Source organism: Ornithorhynchus anatinus, chromosome 16 (genome assembly GCF_004115215.2).
Source record: "Ornithorhynchus anatinus isolate Pmale09 chromosome 16, mOrnAna1.pri.v4, whole genome shotgun sequence".
Lineage (NCBI taxonomy): Eukaryota > Metazoa > Chordata > Mammalia > Monotremata > Ornithorhynchidae > Ornithorhynchus > Ornithorhynchus anatinus.
In genome coordinates this window covers 17,778,931-17,794,191 of record NC_041743.1, presented here as the reverse complement: position 1 = coordinate 17,794,191, position 15,261 = coordinate 17,778,931, and the positions used below count along the sequence as shown (strand labels likewise).

Below are 15,261 nucleotides of genomic sequence, written 5' to 3'. Positions count from 1 at the left end.
ATCCACGACCTGCTTCTGACCTGGAGTGACCTCCCTCTTCATATCCGACAGACTATCACTCTCCCCACCTTCAAAGTCTTAGTCAAACCACAGTTCCTCCAAGAGGCCTTCCCCAACTAAGATCTCAATTTCTCCTCTCCCATTCCCTTCTGCATAACGCTTGCACTTGGATTAGCCCGCTTCATTCAACCATTCCTCAGCCCCACGTTACTTATATACGTATCCATAATTTATTTATTCATATTAATGTCGGTCTCCCCCTCTAGACTAAGTTCACTGTGGTCTTGGAACATGTCTACCAACTTTGTTATATTGTTCTCTCCCAAGCCCTTCAGTACAGTGTCTGCACACAGTGAAAATTCAATAAATATGATCAATTGAGTGATTGATGCCAACCAATCAATTAATCAGTGGTATTTATTGAGCACTTACTTTTTGTAAAAAAACTGTACTAAGCACTTGGGTAAATGCAATAGAGTTGATGGATGCAATCCTTGCCCACAAGAATCTTACAGTCTACAAATGGACACAGACATTTAAATAAAATGCAGATAGAGAAAATAGTAGAATATAAGGATATGTACATATGTTTTGTGACACTGAAGTCAAAGTCAAAGTGCTTAAAGGATACAGGACAAAATGCATAGTTAAGGCAGAGAGGTGGCAGATAGGGGAAATAAGGGCTTAGTCAGGGAAGGGCTCCTAGAGGAGATGTGGCTTTAGGAAGGATTTGAAGGTAGGGAGAGTGGTATTCCTTTGGATAGAATGCACAGCTGTGATGATTTGGAAGTCCCAGAGGAAAGAACCTCAAAGCCACCTAGAAGAGGGCTCATTTGAAACATTCCAAACATCTTAAAAACTCTGATTTTTTCCTTTCAGAGATGGGGCAAATTTTTGACATAATCCAAGAGTACCCCTAAATGATGCACCCCTTAGTTTATTGCAGCCCCTTGAGTCTTGACTTAAGCCTCCCAGATGGCAAGGGGAACCATCTAGGGTCCAACCAGTCAATCCTGCTTCAAGATAGCTGATAGCAGGGCATTTGGAGAGTTTTTCCTTTGTCTTCCCTCTCCCTCTTTTCCAAAATAGTTCATTCCTCAGGAAGCCTGAGTGACCTTTCTTTTCTATTTAACTCACACACCAGGGTTAGTAGTTTCAACTAGTTTTTAATAGCCCATCGAGAAGCTGCATGGTCTAGTGGATAGACCAGGGCTTGGAAGTCAGAAGGACCTGGGTTCTAATCCCGTCTCCATCACTTGTCTCATGTGTGAACTTGGGCAACTTAACTTCTCTGTGCCTCAAGTACCTCATCTGTAAAATGGGGATTAAAACTGCGAGCCCCATATGTGGGACATATGTCAGGTTAATGCAGTCCATGTCCCACAGTCCCTAGTCACAACCTCTGACTCTCAAGCCAGTGGTCTTTCCACTAAACTGATGGTGAGAGGCTAGGTCAAAGCACAGTAAGTAGGTTGGTGGAGGAGTGAAGTGTGTGGGCTGGGTTGTAGTGGGCGAAGAGGAAGCATGCTGATCGAATGCCTTTCATTCATTCATTCATTCATTCAATAGTATTTATTGAGCGCTTACTATGTGCAGAGCACTGTACTAAGCGCTTGGGATGAACAAGTCGGCAACAGATAGAGACAGTCCCTGCCGTTTGATGGGCTTACAGTCAAATCGGGGGAGATGGACAGACAAGAACAATGGCAATATATAGAGTCAAGGGGAAGAACATCTCGTAAAAACAATGGCAACTAAATAGAATCAAGGCGATGTACAATTCATTAACAAAATAAATAGGGTAATGGAAATATATACAGTTGAGCAGACGAGTACAGTGCTGTGGGGATGGGAAGGGAGAGGTGGAGGAGCAGAGGGAAAAGGGGAAAATGAGGGTTTAGCTGAGGAGAGGTAAAGGGGGGGTGGCAGAGGGAGTAGAGGGAGAAGAGGAGCTCAGTCTGGGAAGGCCTCTTGGAGGAGGTGAGTTTTAAGTAGGGTTTTGAAGAGGAGAAGAGAATCAGTTTGGCGGAGGTGAGGAGGAAGGGCGTTCCAGGACCGCGGGAGGATGTGGCCCAGGGGTCGACGGCGGGATAGGCGAGACCGAGGGACAGTAAGGAGGTGGGCGGCAGAGGAGCGGAGCATGCGGGGTGGGTGGTAGAAAGAGAGAAGGGAGGAGAGGTAGGAAGGGGCAAGGAGATGTAGAGCCTTGAAGCCTAGAGTGAGGAGTTTTTGTTTGGAGCCGGAGGTTGATAGGCAACCACTGGAGTTGTTTAAGAAGGGGAGTGACATGCCCAGATCGTTTTCTGCAGGAAAGATGAGCCAGGCAGCGGAGTGAAGAATAGACTGGAGTGGGGCGAGAGAGGAGGAAGGGAGATCAGAGAGAAGGCTGACACAGTAGTCTAGCCGGGATATAACGAGAGCCTGTAGCAGTAAGGTAGCCGTTTGGGTGGAGAGGAAAGGGCGGATCTTGGCGATATTGTAGAGGTGAAACCGGCAGGTCTCGGTAACAGATAGGATGTGTGGGGTGAACGAGAGAGACGAGTCAAGGATGACACCGAGATTGCAGGCCTGAGAGACGGGAAGGATGGTCGTGTCTTAAGGTTTATATGATGAGGAGTGTCTGAACTACTCATTTCAGGAACTATTGAGTTTCCTTCTCTGCCTCCAGGTGTGGAGTTAATTAGAATGACCATTGCTTCCATTCAGTGGACAAAACGACTTCCTTTTGTTTCGTGACCATCAGCAGATCAGTAGTCCTTAACTTCAGCTTTATGAATGAAGACATATTACATGTCTCACATGGTGCAAAATAGCAGTGTACTGTCAGAAGACCTTGCAGCAGTTAGACTTCTCTTGCAGGCAGAGGATCAGGAGATGGGTGACTGTCCTAGAGCCCAAGTTCTGAAGATCAGGATGTGTGAAGGGACTGTGCAATTCAAAAAAGACCTGGGATAGGACAAACACCTTAATACAGAAAGAACATCTCCGTACTTGTAAACAATAAAAGAGGATGCATGAGCCCACATAAGTCTTCTCAGCTACATTTCAGCTAGATTCACATATATGACTAGCACCCCAATCATCCATCACCTATCAGTAGCATTATCTCTGAATATGAAGAAATAATTTATAGGGCCTTTCTGTACTGCTGAAAGATTCAATGAACACGTTTTACTACCAGCAGTGAGTAAATCAGATGAAGTTTGGTGCCTGCCCAGAGGATAGCCACCAGTAATTTCCAAAAGGATACACTTTATACTAGGGTAAAAAAGTTTTATGATTATCAACGAAATGGAGAGTAGTTTAAGGTTGAAAATCAATTGAATATTTCATGCATATATTCCATCTCATTTTCTGTCACAAGTTCCTGCTGCTCTGAATCAGCCTCTGTGTTTCATTTTTTTCCTGCTATATTTACAAATTATGATAAATTCTGCTAGTTTTCTTCTGGAATAAAATTTGGGTGTTTCCTAGAATATTTCCAGCTATAGTTGTAGAAAAAGGGGAATTCACAGTGGATAAGCTGTAACAGTAAAGATACGTTTTAGAGTGTTTATGGCCTCTATGACTAAGAATTAAGAGTTTTTACAAAATCTGAAATTATGTTATCTTTGAAAGAGTAAATAAAAAAGCAAAAATTACTACAGGGAAACTGCTTTTTATTCCAAATTCCATGTGTTCTATACCTCATTACTACCTTTATAATAGACCTTGTTGAGCCTATGCCCCCATCCTCCCAAACCCCAAAGTTTTATTTTGGTCAATTATTATTTAGTCGTGTTATTTATGAAGCACTTACTTTGGGGAAAAAGCATGGCTTAGTGGAAAGAGCACGAGCTTGGGAGTCAGAGGATGTGGGTTCTGACCCTGGCTCCAGCATCTGTCTGCTGTTTGGTCTTGGGCAAGCCACTTAACTTCTTTGTGCCTCAGTTACCTCATCTGTAAAATGGGGATTAAGACTATGAGCCCCATGTGGGGCAACCTGATTACCTTATATCTATCCCAGAGCTTAGAACTGTGCTTGACACATAGTAAGCGCTTATAATTTTTTTGTTTAGAGCACTGTACTAAGCATTTGAAAGAGTACAATCCAGTACAGTTGGTAGACATATTCCCTGCCCCCAGAGAACTTAAAGCTTAGTGTCTGTGCCATTTATTAATAGTTAAAAAATAATTTAGCTTTGGAGAATCCAGTGCTTAATATAATATCTGGCACATAGTAAGCCCAAGTACTATCTCCCCCCCCCCCAAATTTGTCCCTTGTAATTTTCTGCCTTGATAATTATTCCTTTCTACTTCCCCAAACTGCATATTCTGGATGGTAAAAAGAATAAACAGATTCTTTCAAGGCAGTATCCGGAAGTAATGACACAAAATATCAATTGATAAGGTTTTTTTTTATCCTAACTATAGCAGGGAGGATGAGGTCTCTACTCAGGGATGTCTTGCAGTTTTGAGAGGTTTTTTTTTAATGGCATTTTTTATGCGCTTACTCTGTGTCAAACACTATTCTAAGCTCTGGGATAGGTACAAGTTGATTAGGTCGATCACAGTTTCTGACACAGTCCAAGTGATCCCTGGCTATCTTCTTTGAGCCCAAGTGATGTCCATCAGCTCTCCCCTGCAGCCCCTCCTGGCTTACACTCTCCAGCCTCCTCTCCTCCGCCCTGCCCATGTACTCCTGTCCAAGAAGCAGTGCTGCCTAATGGATAGAGCCCAGTCCTAGGAGTCACAACGACCTGGGTTATACTCCCAGCTCCGCCAATTGTCAGCTGTGTGTCCTTGGGCAAATCACTTCACTTTTCTGTGGCTCAGTCACCTCATCTATGAAATGGGGATTAAGATTGTGAGCCCCATGTGGGACATGGACTGGGTCCACCCTGATTGGTGTATATATTCCCCAGCAGTTAGTACAGTGCCAGGCACATGGTAAGTGCTTAACTAATATCACAAAAAATAGAAAAAAATCAAAGAGAGTTCAGAACCTGGAGTCTGCACAGAAGAATTGATTATAGTGCTAGTGGCTTGCCCAGTGCTATTCACATTTCCCGTGCCTGCCTTTCATACCCCTGTTGGAGTACAGAACGTCATGAGTAAGTAGGCAGTGAGCGGTGTCCCACATTCTGAAATGTAGGTTCAAGCCTTTCCCCACATTAGTCAACGGCAGACTGAACAAGACTAGAACTAGGGTTCTGGGAATTTTCTGATTTCCAGACCAGTGCCCTTTCCACTGGCCCAACTCTCATGTGGTTAATTGTAGGAAATATATTCTAATAAAAATGTAATGAAAGCATTTTGGTACATGCAATTGTGGTTGAAAAATTTTTCTGACCATTATTGTTTATTTGCAGGTCACATATTATTTGGGTGAATAGAAGTCTACCTTTATGGGGCTTACAGGTAATTCTAATTTAAACAGTAATTGTGATCGAAATATTTCAAATAGCTGAAGCGAGGCAATTATATCCAAGCATGTTGTATTATTTGGCCCCAAACCTTTTTTTTTCAGATGCTACAATATTTTTTTACCTAACACACCACAGAACAAAGCAGCGACACAAATGTGGCTTATATTGGGCTTGTCTCACTGCTCAGACATATTCACCACACCCTCAGTCTATTTGCATTTTCTGATCCTGCCCAAATCCTCCCCACTGCATCAGTTGTCATCCTCCCCAGAATGGTTTGCATCCTTGGGACTTGCTGCTGACTCTATTTTGGAAGAGATTTGAGAGGCAGGCAAGGACCCCATGTGGAATTTTAGGGCTTGCTGTAAGGGCACCTAGTTTGTCTTAGAACTATGGTGGTTCACAAGACCTTGCAAGGCCATATGTCTTTCCCTTCTCAGGCAGCACCTTCCCTAAAGTATTGAGAGAGAGAGAAGGCATGAATGTCCTGTGTAAACACTTCCAAAGAAGAAAGATACAAAGGCTTCCAAGGTGAAACTGCCTTCACTGTCAGTGTCACTGCCAGTGACTATATAAACTGTCTGGATTATCTAAAGGGAAATTATTTAAAATGTATGTGACCTTTTTCCTATAAATAGGGCCTTTTTAAAAATGGAATGCTTTATTAAACATGCATTTTAATGTCAGACTCATCTCTAAAGGGAACTGTAAAAGTTTTAGAGATTCGGGATATGAATAGTGCATTCGTATCTTAATACTTTCCACTGATATTCTATTCACTTTTTTTGTTGCAAAAGCAATAGCGGAATCCAATTTGGTAAACTTTTTTTCTGAGCTGTTCCAGGTGTATTTCCAGGGCAAGAACTCTTCTCTGGGCTGGTACTAATCATTTGATGGGACAGAAAGAGGTTTCATTTTCTAGGGGATTTTAACTCTGGTCTGAAAGTTTATTTTTTATTGACACTTTTATTTAAATGGAGAGAATTTTTCTTCTGGAGACTGTGAAATCGTTGTATTTTTTATGGGGCTGTGCCTTCCTTTACATTTTTATTCAAGGTGTGGAAAATGTAAATGTAGGGTACTGAAGCATCATAGGGAGAAAACGAGCTTCCTGTGCCCTTGTAGCTTTCCCTGATACTCAGTAAAGTGGTTAAAACCAGGAGGCATTTAACCAATGTCAGAAAAAATGGTAATTTTGGTTGTTGAACTTTTAGGTTAATCATAAAAGTATCTCTTTAAAGAGCCCCCAAAAGGACAAGGATGGTGTCCAATCTGATTATCTTATATTATTCCAGCGTTTAATAAATACCATTATCATTACAAGCAATGCCATATTCAGGTAGGCAAACAGCCTATTCAGCCCTGTATTCATTATGATGATGGCATCAAAGGATGTTTGGACCTTTAAATATAAAACCTTCTTGGTGCTGTATACAGTCACTTCCAAGCCATCAATCATTCATTAATTCCACAATGCTCCTTTAACGTGCTTATGGAAATAAAAGAATAACTTCCTCTTCATGCATTCAGCCCAAGAAATGAGCCTGGCTCCAAAGCCATGCACAGTGCTGCCTTGCACTGAACAGTTCCTGAGCCCATTCCCTAAAACAGTAAATGTTCCTCTCAAGTGCCTAATTTACTTTTAGGGAGTATTTTCAGTTCCAGGAGATTTAGGTTCATGTGTTTATGTGTTTCAGTTTCTTTTACAAGAAAATTCAAGTCACAGATTGTGCTAATAGGTTGAGAAATGGTGGGATTAGCTTGGAAAACTTTCCAGAAAGAGGTGGACTGGAAACCAAAGACTCCAAGGAGGAGAGGAATGCACTGAAATGAATAAGAGGAGGTCCATTTGGAGAACCTCTTGGTAGTGTGAGATGAATGATAATAATAATAACAACAACAATAATAGTAATAATTGTGGTATTTGCTAAATGCTTACAAGATCCCAAATGTTGGAGTTGAGCCAAGATAATCAGTTTGGACACAATCTCTCTCCCACACAGGGTTCCCTGTCTAAGTAGGAGGGAGAACAAGTTTTGACGGCCCCCATTTTATTTCAGCAGGGAGAAGTTGTGACTTACCCAAAGTCACACAGAAGGCAAGTGGGAAAGCCCTGATTAGAGCAGAGGTCCTCTGACTCCCAGGCTTCTGTTCTTTCCACTGGACCACGCTGCTTCTCTGAGCAAAGCGGGAGCAGTACTAGAAGATGAGCTTGGCTGAAGCAATAGTGTGGGTTGGAATTCAGTGAGAGATGAGGAGGGGCAGATAGAGTGGGAATGGATCTTGGCAAATGTAATCTATGTGACAGGAGATGGGAAGCTGCCAGAGAAATTTTCATTCTTGTCTGTTTTGTATTTTAGGTTTCAGTGGCACTGATAAGTTTACTTGAAACTATGCTACTCGGTTATCTGAGTTATAAAGTAAGTATATTTACGTAGTCTTTTTTCTGGTGGTTCATTTGATATCCTAAAATTTCAACAGTATTCACAGTGTGTATATCACAGTCTGTTGTAAATTCGGCACCCTCAAAAATGCTTACATTCCTTGCTTTTTATTGGAGCCCCAGATAAGCAGATTTCATGAGAATGCCATTCAGTGTAAGATCGTGTAGTATACTTAGTTTTGCCACAATCCATATTTCCACTTTACATTCCAGATAGAACACAGAGGCAGATTTAGGGAACAGTCTGTGGACAATGCGTGTCTGTTTGGATCTAGCGTGATGTGATGTTGGAAGCATTACATAAACACCTGGGAGACTTCAATATAACAATAAACAGGCACATTCCCTGCCCACAATGAGCTACTCTCCTATGTGCTTAGTACAGTGCTCTGCACAGAGTAAACTTTCAATAAATACCACTGATTGCTTAAGCGCTGACTCACGAGTGTGTCCCCTTTTCTTTATTTCTCCTACCTGAAATTTATTTTAGTGTCTTTCTCCTCCATTGAATTGGAAATTCCCTGATCATAAATTTTCATTGACTAAATCTATTGTACTCTTCTAGATTCTTAGTTCAGTGTTCTGCACACAGTAGCAGCTCAGTAAATAGTACTGGGTGACTGATTAAAAATTCTAACAAGCTAATCTCTGACATCTGCACAAAAGGTTTCTTCCCTTAAAGTTATATTAAGCATCTGGAACTACAAAATGGGAACAGGAGAGAGTCCTTGTCCTAGTGGATGTTATAGTCTAATTACTCTTTCTATTCAATTGTATTTATTGAGCGCTTACTGTGTACAAAGCACTGTACTAAGCAGTTGGGAGAGTATATCCCAGTTAGGCAATTAAAGCAAAAGATGAGGTTTGGGGGATTTTTTTACCTCTCCTCCATGCCTCCTTCTCTCTCCACTAGAGTCACCCTGCCAATATCTGACCAGGCTATGTTTAAGGGAAAAGAAAGGAAATTAAATTCAAAAGGATGTTATACTGTGTACATTCAATTCTTCTAATCGCTGATTTAGAAATGAGATTGAAACCACTGGTGAAATGAGATTTTGGATTATCGATGTTTTTAAATTATTTATGCCTTAATTAGCAGAAATTTCATAAATCTCAATTTATGAAAGGTTTTTTTTTTTTTCCATTTTACTGGATGAAGGGTATAGACTGCCCAATCCTACTTTAAAATGTTCGTTTTAAAATTGCGTTTGAATTAATTTTCCATTTCAGAACCATTAGTTTGATGACACTGATTATTAATTACCTCCTGTCAGTGGCAAAATAGAAGTGAAGCAACAGTAAGACTAACTGGAAGAGCTATCTAGAGGCAAGGTTTAAGGTTTACATGTTGTTTTTGCAAAATCTTAGGTATTAACAAATGGAAGAACAGACATTCTGAGATTTTCCATTTCAACCATCAGGTAAATAGTCTCAAGGAATCTTTTGGAACATGAGGAACTATTACTTTCTCCTTTCTGATTGGTGACCCTTCCTATGGCAAACATTTTCAAGAGCAGCTTTGTTTCTTTGACCACTCTGTTATTCTTCATACCTCTTTGTCACAATGCATTCACAAGATACATTGGTGATGACATTGAATAAACATTTATTCAGTGAAAGTAAATTCCTGGTAAGTGAAAGGAGCAGTTTCAGGAGGGTGGGTGGCCTGATGAAGGAAGAGTAGAGAAGAAAAGAGTAGAGAAACGGCGTAGCCTAGTGGAAAGAGCACGGTCCTGGGAGGCATAGGTCCTGGGTTCTAATTCCACCTCTGCCATTTGTGGGCTGTGTGACCTGGAACAAGTCACTTAACTTTTCTGGGCCTTAGTTCCCTTATCTGCAAAAGGGGGTTCAATAACTGTTTTCCCTCCAGTCTAGACTGTGAGTCCCTTGGGTGTGAATCCCCAGTGCTGAGTACAGTGCTTGGCACATAGTACTATTACTGTTGGGAAAGAGAGATAGTGTGTGTATGTTCTTCATACTCGAAGAAAACAATCAGTCTGATAGCGTTGAGTGTGGGTCTGTTATCAAAAAGGCCAATGTAGTCCCCCAGTTCTGACTAGAGTCTATGCTTTCTCAAACTGGCTCTTTCGGTGCTGATATTGTTGTTTGTGACACCTGGCTTTACTTTTGCTTTTCCTCCTTGACCCATGGTCCTCTGAAGCTTCTGTCAAAACTCCCCCCTTTCTTGATTGTCCTGCACAGTGCCAGGTGAAAATTCACTCTGGTTTTCAGCGGGATTATGACGTTGTCTATTTTCATTTACTCTCTTTAAAAACATTTCTTCAGCCTTTTTATCTTGTTTTGGCTCAACATTCAGCATCTTCTCTGTGGGCAGGGTTTGGGTCTGTGAACTCTATTTTATTGTACTCTCCCAAGTGCTCAGTACAGAGCTCTGCACACAGTAAGTGCTCAATAAATGCCACTGATTGATTAATTCTCCTCACCCATCCCATCCAGCACAGTTGTGTTGGAGGGAGCAGAGCATCCATAACATAAATTAATATAATCTGTAGCCTATGTTAATGAAACTGTTCAAGGCTTTGGCACCTATGGAGAGTGTAGGCCAAACCTCCATACAGGAGGTTGGAGAGCACTATGGTTTTAAATATCTTTGGTTTAATTTTTTAATCCCTCCTACTTAGAATCTGAACCCCATGTGGGACAAGGATTATAACCAGCTTGATTATTTTGAATCTACCCCAGCGCTTAGTACAGTGCTTTGCACATAACATGTGCTTAACAAGTACCATAAACAGGTCTATCACGAACTGCTATCATGCTCTGAAAATCTTCCAAAGGCTGTGTTGGTCTTCCTAATTTGATTTTCTATATTCTTGGCTTTCGTTGCGTCTTTGGTTTTGATGCTGTCTAGGTAAAATTAATTCTGGGACAGTGGTTCATTCTATTTTGCCAATATCTATTTTTGATTTGGGTGCTTGGCTTCCCTGATGCAAATGATGCATCAACTTGGTTTTCATTCAGCTTACTGCTAGCCAATAATTCCAGACTTATTTGGTAATATAGGTTATAATCATTTTCATGTCTTCCTGAGTGGGCACTGGGACAGAAATGTGTCCCCGCTGATTATATTACATCTACTTCAGTACTTAGAACAGTGCTTGGAAATCTGTCAGTCAATAATGATAATTGTTGAGCACTTACTGTAAGCAGATCACTGAATTAAGGGCAAGGAGATCACCTTCCCGCAAGAAGCTTACGGTCTAGAGAGTGAGCCAGATATTAATATAAATTAGAGCTAAGGGAAATGTTTCATTCTTTCACCCAATAATATTTTTTGAGCACTTACTTGTGCAAAGCACTGTAAAAAGGGCTTGGGAGGGTGCAATGCAACAACACACAGGCATAGTCCCTGCCCATAACAAGCTCTCAGTCTAGAGGGGGAAACAGACATTTATACATAAATAAATAGATAAATGAATGGTGGTGTGTAAAGACATGCATATAAGTACTGTGGGGATGAGGATGGGGGAAATGTCAAGTTCTTAAGGGGTACAGATCCAAGTTTGTAGACAATGCAGAAGAAAGACAATAGGGGAAATGCATGGAAGACCTCGTGGAGATGTGATTTAAGTAAGGATTTGAAGGTGGGGAGTGTAGTCATCTCTCTGATATGAAGGGGGAGGGAGTGCCAGGCCTGAAAAAAAAATTGTGGTATTTGTTAAGTGCTTACTTTGTGCCAAGCACAGTTCTAAGCGCTGCGGGATACAGGGTGATCAGGTTGTCCCACGTGGGGCTCACAGTTTTAATCCCCATTTTACAGATGAGGTAACTGAGGCACAGAGAAGTTAAGTGACTTGCCTAAAGTCACCCAGCTGGCAAGTGGCAGAGCCAGGAGTAGAACCCACGACCTCTGACTTCCAATCCCGGGCTTTTTCCACTGAGTCATGCTGCTTCTAGTGCTCAGAAGCAGGATGTGGGTAAAGGGACACTGGCAAGACAGATATGATCAGGCACAGTAAGGAGGTTGGAGTTAGAGTAGCAAAGTGTGAGATTTGCATTGTAGTAGGAGATCGGAAAGGTAAGGTAGGTGGAGGGAAGCTGATTGAGTGCATTAAAGCCGATGGTAAGGAGTCTCTATTTAATGTGGAAATGGATGGGCAACCATTGGAGGTTTTTTAGGAGTGGAAGATTTGGACTGAATTTATTTTAGAAAATGATCTGGGCAGCAGAATGAAGTATGGACTGGGAAGGGGTGAGAGAATGAAGTTGAATGAGAAGTGGAATGAAGAGAATGAGAAGGCATGGAGGTCAGCAAGTAGGCTGATTCAGTAGTCAAGGTGGGATAGGATAAGTTCTTGGATCAGTGTGGTAGCAACTGAGAGGGAGAGGAAGGGGAGGATTCTAAAAATGTTGCGAAGATAGAACTGACAAGATTTGGTTCTAGCCAGGTTTACAGGCCTGTGAAAGAGGGAAGATGGTGGTGTTGTCTATCAATGATGGGAAAGGCATGGAGCAGATAGTTTTATTTTTTTATTTTTTAATGGTCTTTGTTAAGCATTTAATATATGTCAACCACTGTTCTAAGCTCTGGAGTAGATACATGGTTAGGGAAGCAGCATGGTGTAGTTGGCAGATCACGGGCCTGGGAATCAGAAGGACATGAGTTCTAATCCCAGCTCTGCCATCCATCTGCTGTGTGACCTTAGGCAAGTCACTTCACTTCTCTGTGCCTCAGTTACATCATCTGTAAAAGAGGGGACAAGACTGTGAGCCCTATGCAGGACAGGGACTGTGTCCAACCCAATTTGCTTGTATCCACCCGGTGTTTAGTAAAGTGCCTGTCACATAGTAAGTGCTTAAATACCATAATTATAAATTATTATTATTAAATTAATTAGGCTGAATGCATTCTCTGTCCCACATGGAGCTCAAAATCTAAGTAAGAGGGAGAGCAGGTACTGAATCCCCATTTTTCAGCTGAGGAAACTCAGACACAGAGAAGTTGAGACTTGCCTAAGAACACATAGCAGGCAAGTGGCAGAGGTGGGATTAGAACCAAGGTTCTCTGGCTCCCAGACCTGTAGTTTATCTACTAGGCCAGGACCCTCTCAAAGGTCACCAATGATCTCCTTCTTGTCAAATTCAACAGCTTCTGCTCTCTCCTAATCCTACTCAAACTCTCAGCTGCCTTTGACACTGTGAGCGACCCCCTTCTCCTGGAAACATTATCCAACCTTGGCTTCACTGATTCTGTCCTCTCCTAGTTCTCCTCTTATCTCTCTGGTCGTTCATTCTCAGTCTCCTTCCTGGGCTCTTCCTCTGCCTCCCATCCCCTAACTGTGGGGATCCCTCATGGTTCAGTTCTTGGTCCCCTTCTATTCTCCATCTACACTCACTCCCTTGGAGAACTCATTTGCTCCCATGGCTTCAGCTACTGTCTCTATGCAATTGATACCCAAATCTTCATCTACTTCTCCTTCCCTGATCACTCTCCCTCTCTCCAGGCTCGCATCTCCTCCTGCCTTCAAGACATCTCTTCTTGGATGTCCTCTTGTCACCTCAAACTTAACATGTCCAAAACAGAGCTCCTTATCTTCCCTCTCAAACTCTGTCCTCCCCCTGACTTTTCCATCACTGTAGATGGCACCACCCTCCTTCCCGTCTCAAAAGCCCATAATCTTGGCATTATTCTTGACTTTTCTCTCTCATTCAACCCACATATTCAATCTATCACCAAATCCTGTCAGTCCCACCTTCACAGCATCACTAAAATCTGCCCTTTCCTCTCGATCCAGACCCATACCACATCGATACAATCACTCATGTAGAGTACTGCATCAGCCTCCTTGCTGACCTCCCAAACTCCTGCCTCTCCCCACTCCACTCTATACTTCACTCCACTGCCCTGATCATCTTTCTATAGAAATGTTCAGGACCTGTCACCCCTCTCCAAAAATCTCCAGTGGTTGCCTAACCACCTCCAAATCAAACATAAACTCTTCACCATTGGCTTGTAAACACTTCATCACCTTGCCCCCTCCTACCTCTGCTCACTTCTCTCCTACAACCCAGCCCACATACTTTGCTCTTTTGGTGCTAACCTTCTCACTGTGCCTCCGTCTTGCCTATCATGCTGCCAACCCCTGGCCCATGTCCTGCCTCTGACCTGGAATGCCCTCCCTCCTCAAATCTGACAGACAGTTTCTCTTCCCTCCTTCAAAGCCTTATTGAAAGCTCATCTCCTCCAAGAGGCCTTCCCAGACTAAGACCCACTTTTCCTCATCTCCCACTCCCTTCTACATCAACCTGACTTGCTCCCTTTGCTCTTCCCTCTTCCCAGCCCCACAGCACTTATGAATATATTTGTAATTTTATTAATTTGTACTGATGTCTGTTTATTTATATTGATGTCTGTCTACCCTCTACTCCCAGACTGTGAGCTTACTGTGGGCAGGGATTGTCACTATTTATTGGTGTATTGTACTTTCCCAAGGACTTAGTCCAGTGCTTTGCCCACAGTAAGCACTTAATAAATATGATTGAATGAATGAAAGAATGAAGTTAAGGAGTTATGTTTATATATGTTTAATTTAAGGTGCTGGAAGGACAATGATCAACCCGATTTACTTGTATCCACCCCAGCATTTAGTACAGTACCTGCCAAACAGTAAGCATTTGACAGATACCACCACTCATTATATCTAGGTAGAAATGTCCTGAACACAGTAGGAAATGTGAAAATTCAGAGAAGAAGAGAGGTTAAGGCTGGGGAGGAAGATTTGGGAATCATCCGTGTAGTGGTAGGTGGTGGTTGAAGCCGTGGAAGAGAATACATTTTCCAAGGGAATGGGTAAAGAATAAAAGGGCGACCCAGGACTAAACATTGAGGAACTTGAACAGTTAGAGGGTGGGAGTCAGAGGAGGACCCAGTAAAAGATACTGAGGACTGGCCAGAGAGATAGGAGGAGAACAAGGGGAGGACAGTGTCAGTGAAGCCAGGATTAGATTACATTTCAAGAAAAATGGGGTGATCCATAGTGTCAAAGACACCTGAGAGTTTGGGGTGGATTAGGATGGAGAACAGGTCATTGTATTTTACAAGAAGGAGATCATTTATCCAAATCTCAAGGTCTGTACTGTATCTAACCCTCCTAGTCCTCTCAGTTGCCTTTGCCACTGTAAAACCTTCTCCTTGAAAATTTATTCAACCTTGACTTCACGGACACTGTCCTCTCTTGGTTCTTTTCCTATCTTTTGGACCACTCCTTCCCAGATCTCCTCTGACCTCCCACCCTCTTACAATGGGGGTGCCTCAAAGCTCAGTCCTGGGTCCCCTTCTATTTATCTACACTCTCTCCCTTGGAGAACTCATTTGCTCCCAGGGCTTCAACTACCACCTCTGTGCTGATGATTCCCAAATCTACATCTAAAGGCCCTGATCTCTTTCCT

The 15,261-nt window shown here is 42.3% G+C and overlaps 1 protein-coding gene across 6 annotated transcripts in view; it reads left to right on the top strand.

The window, feature by feature from the left end:
* The window catches only part of KCNT2 (potassium sodium-activated channel subfamily T member 2), a 397,559-nt gene that overhangs the window by 134,435 nt on the left and 247,863 nt on the right, over window positions 1–15,261 (top strand). For all 6 annotated transcript variants that reach the window (XM_029081285.2, XM_029081284.2, XM_029081282.2 and 3 more), the window contains exons 4-5: window positions 5,352–5,400; window positions 7,769–7,828. In XM_029081285.2, coding sequence (XP_028937118.1) covers window positions 5,352–5,400; window positions 7,769–7,828 — 109 coding nt within the window. The remainder of the gene's footprint in view (window positions 1–5,351; window positions 5,401–7,768; window positions 7,829–15,261) is intronic.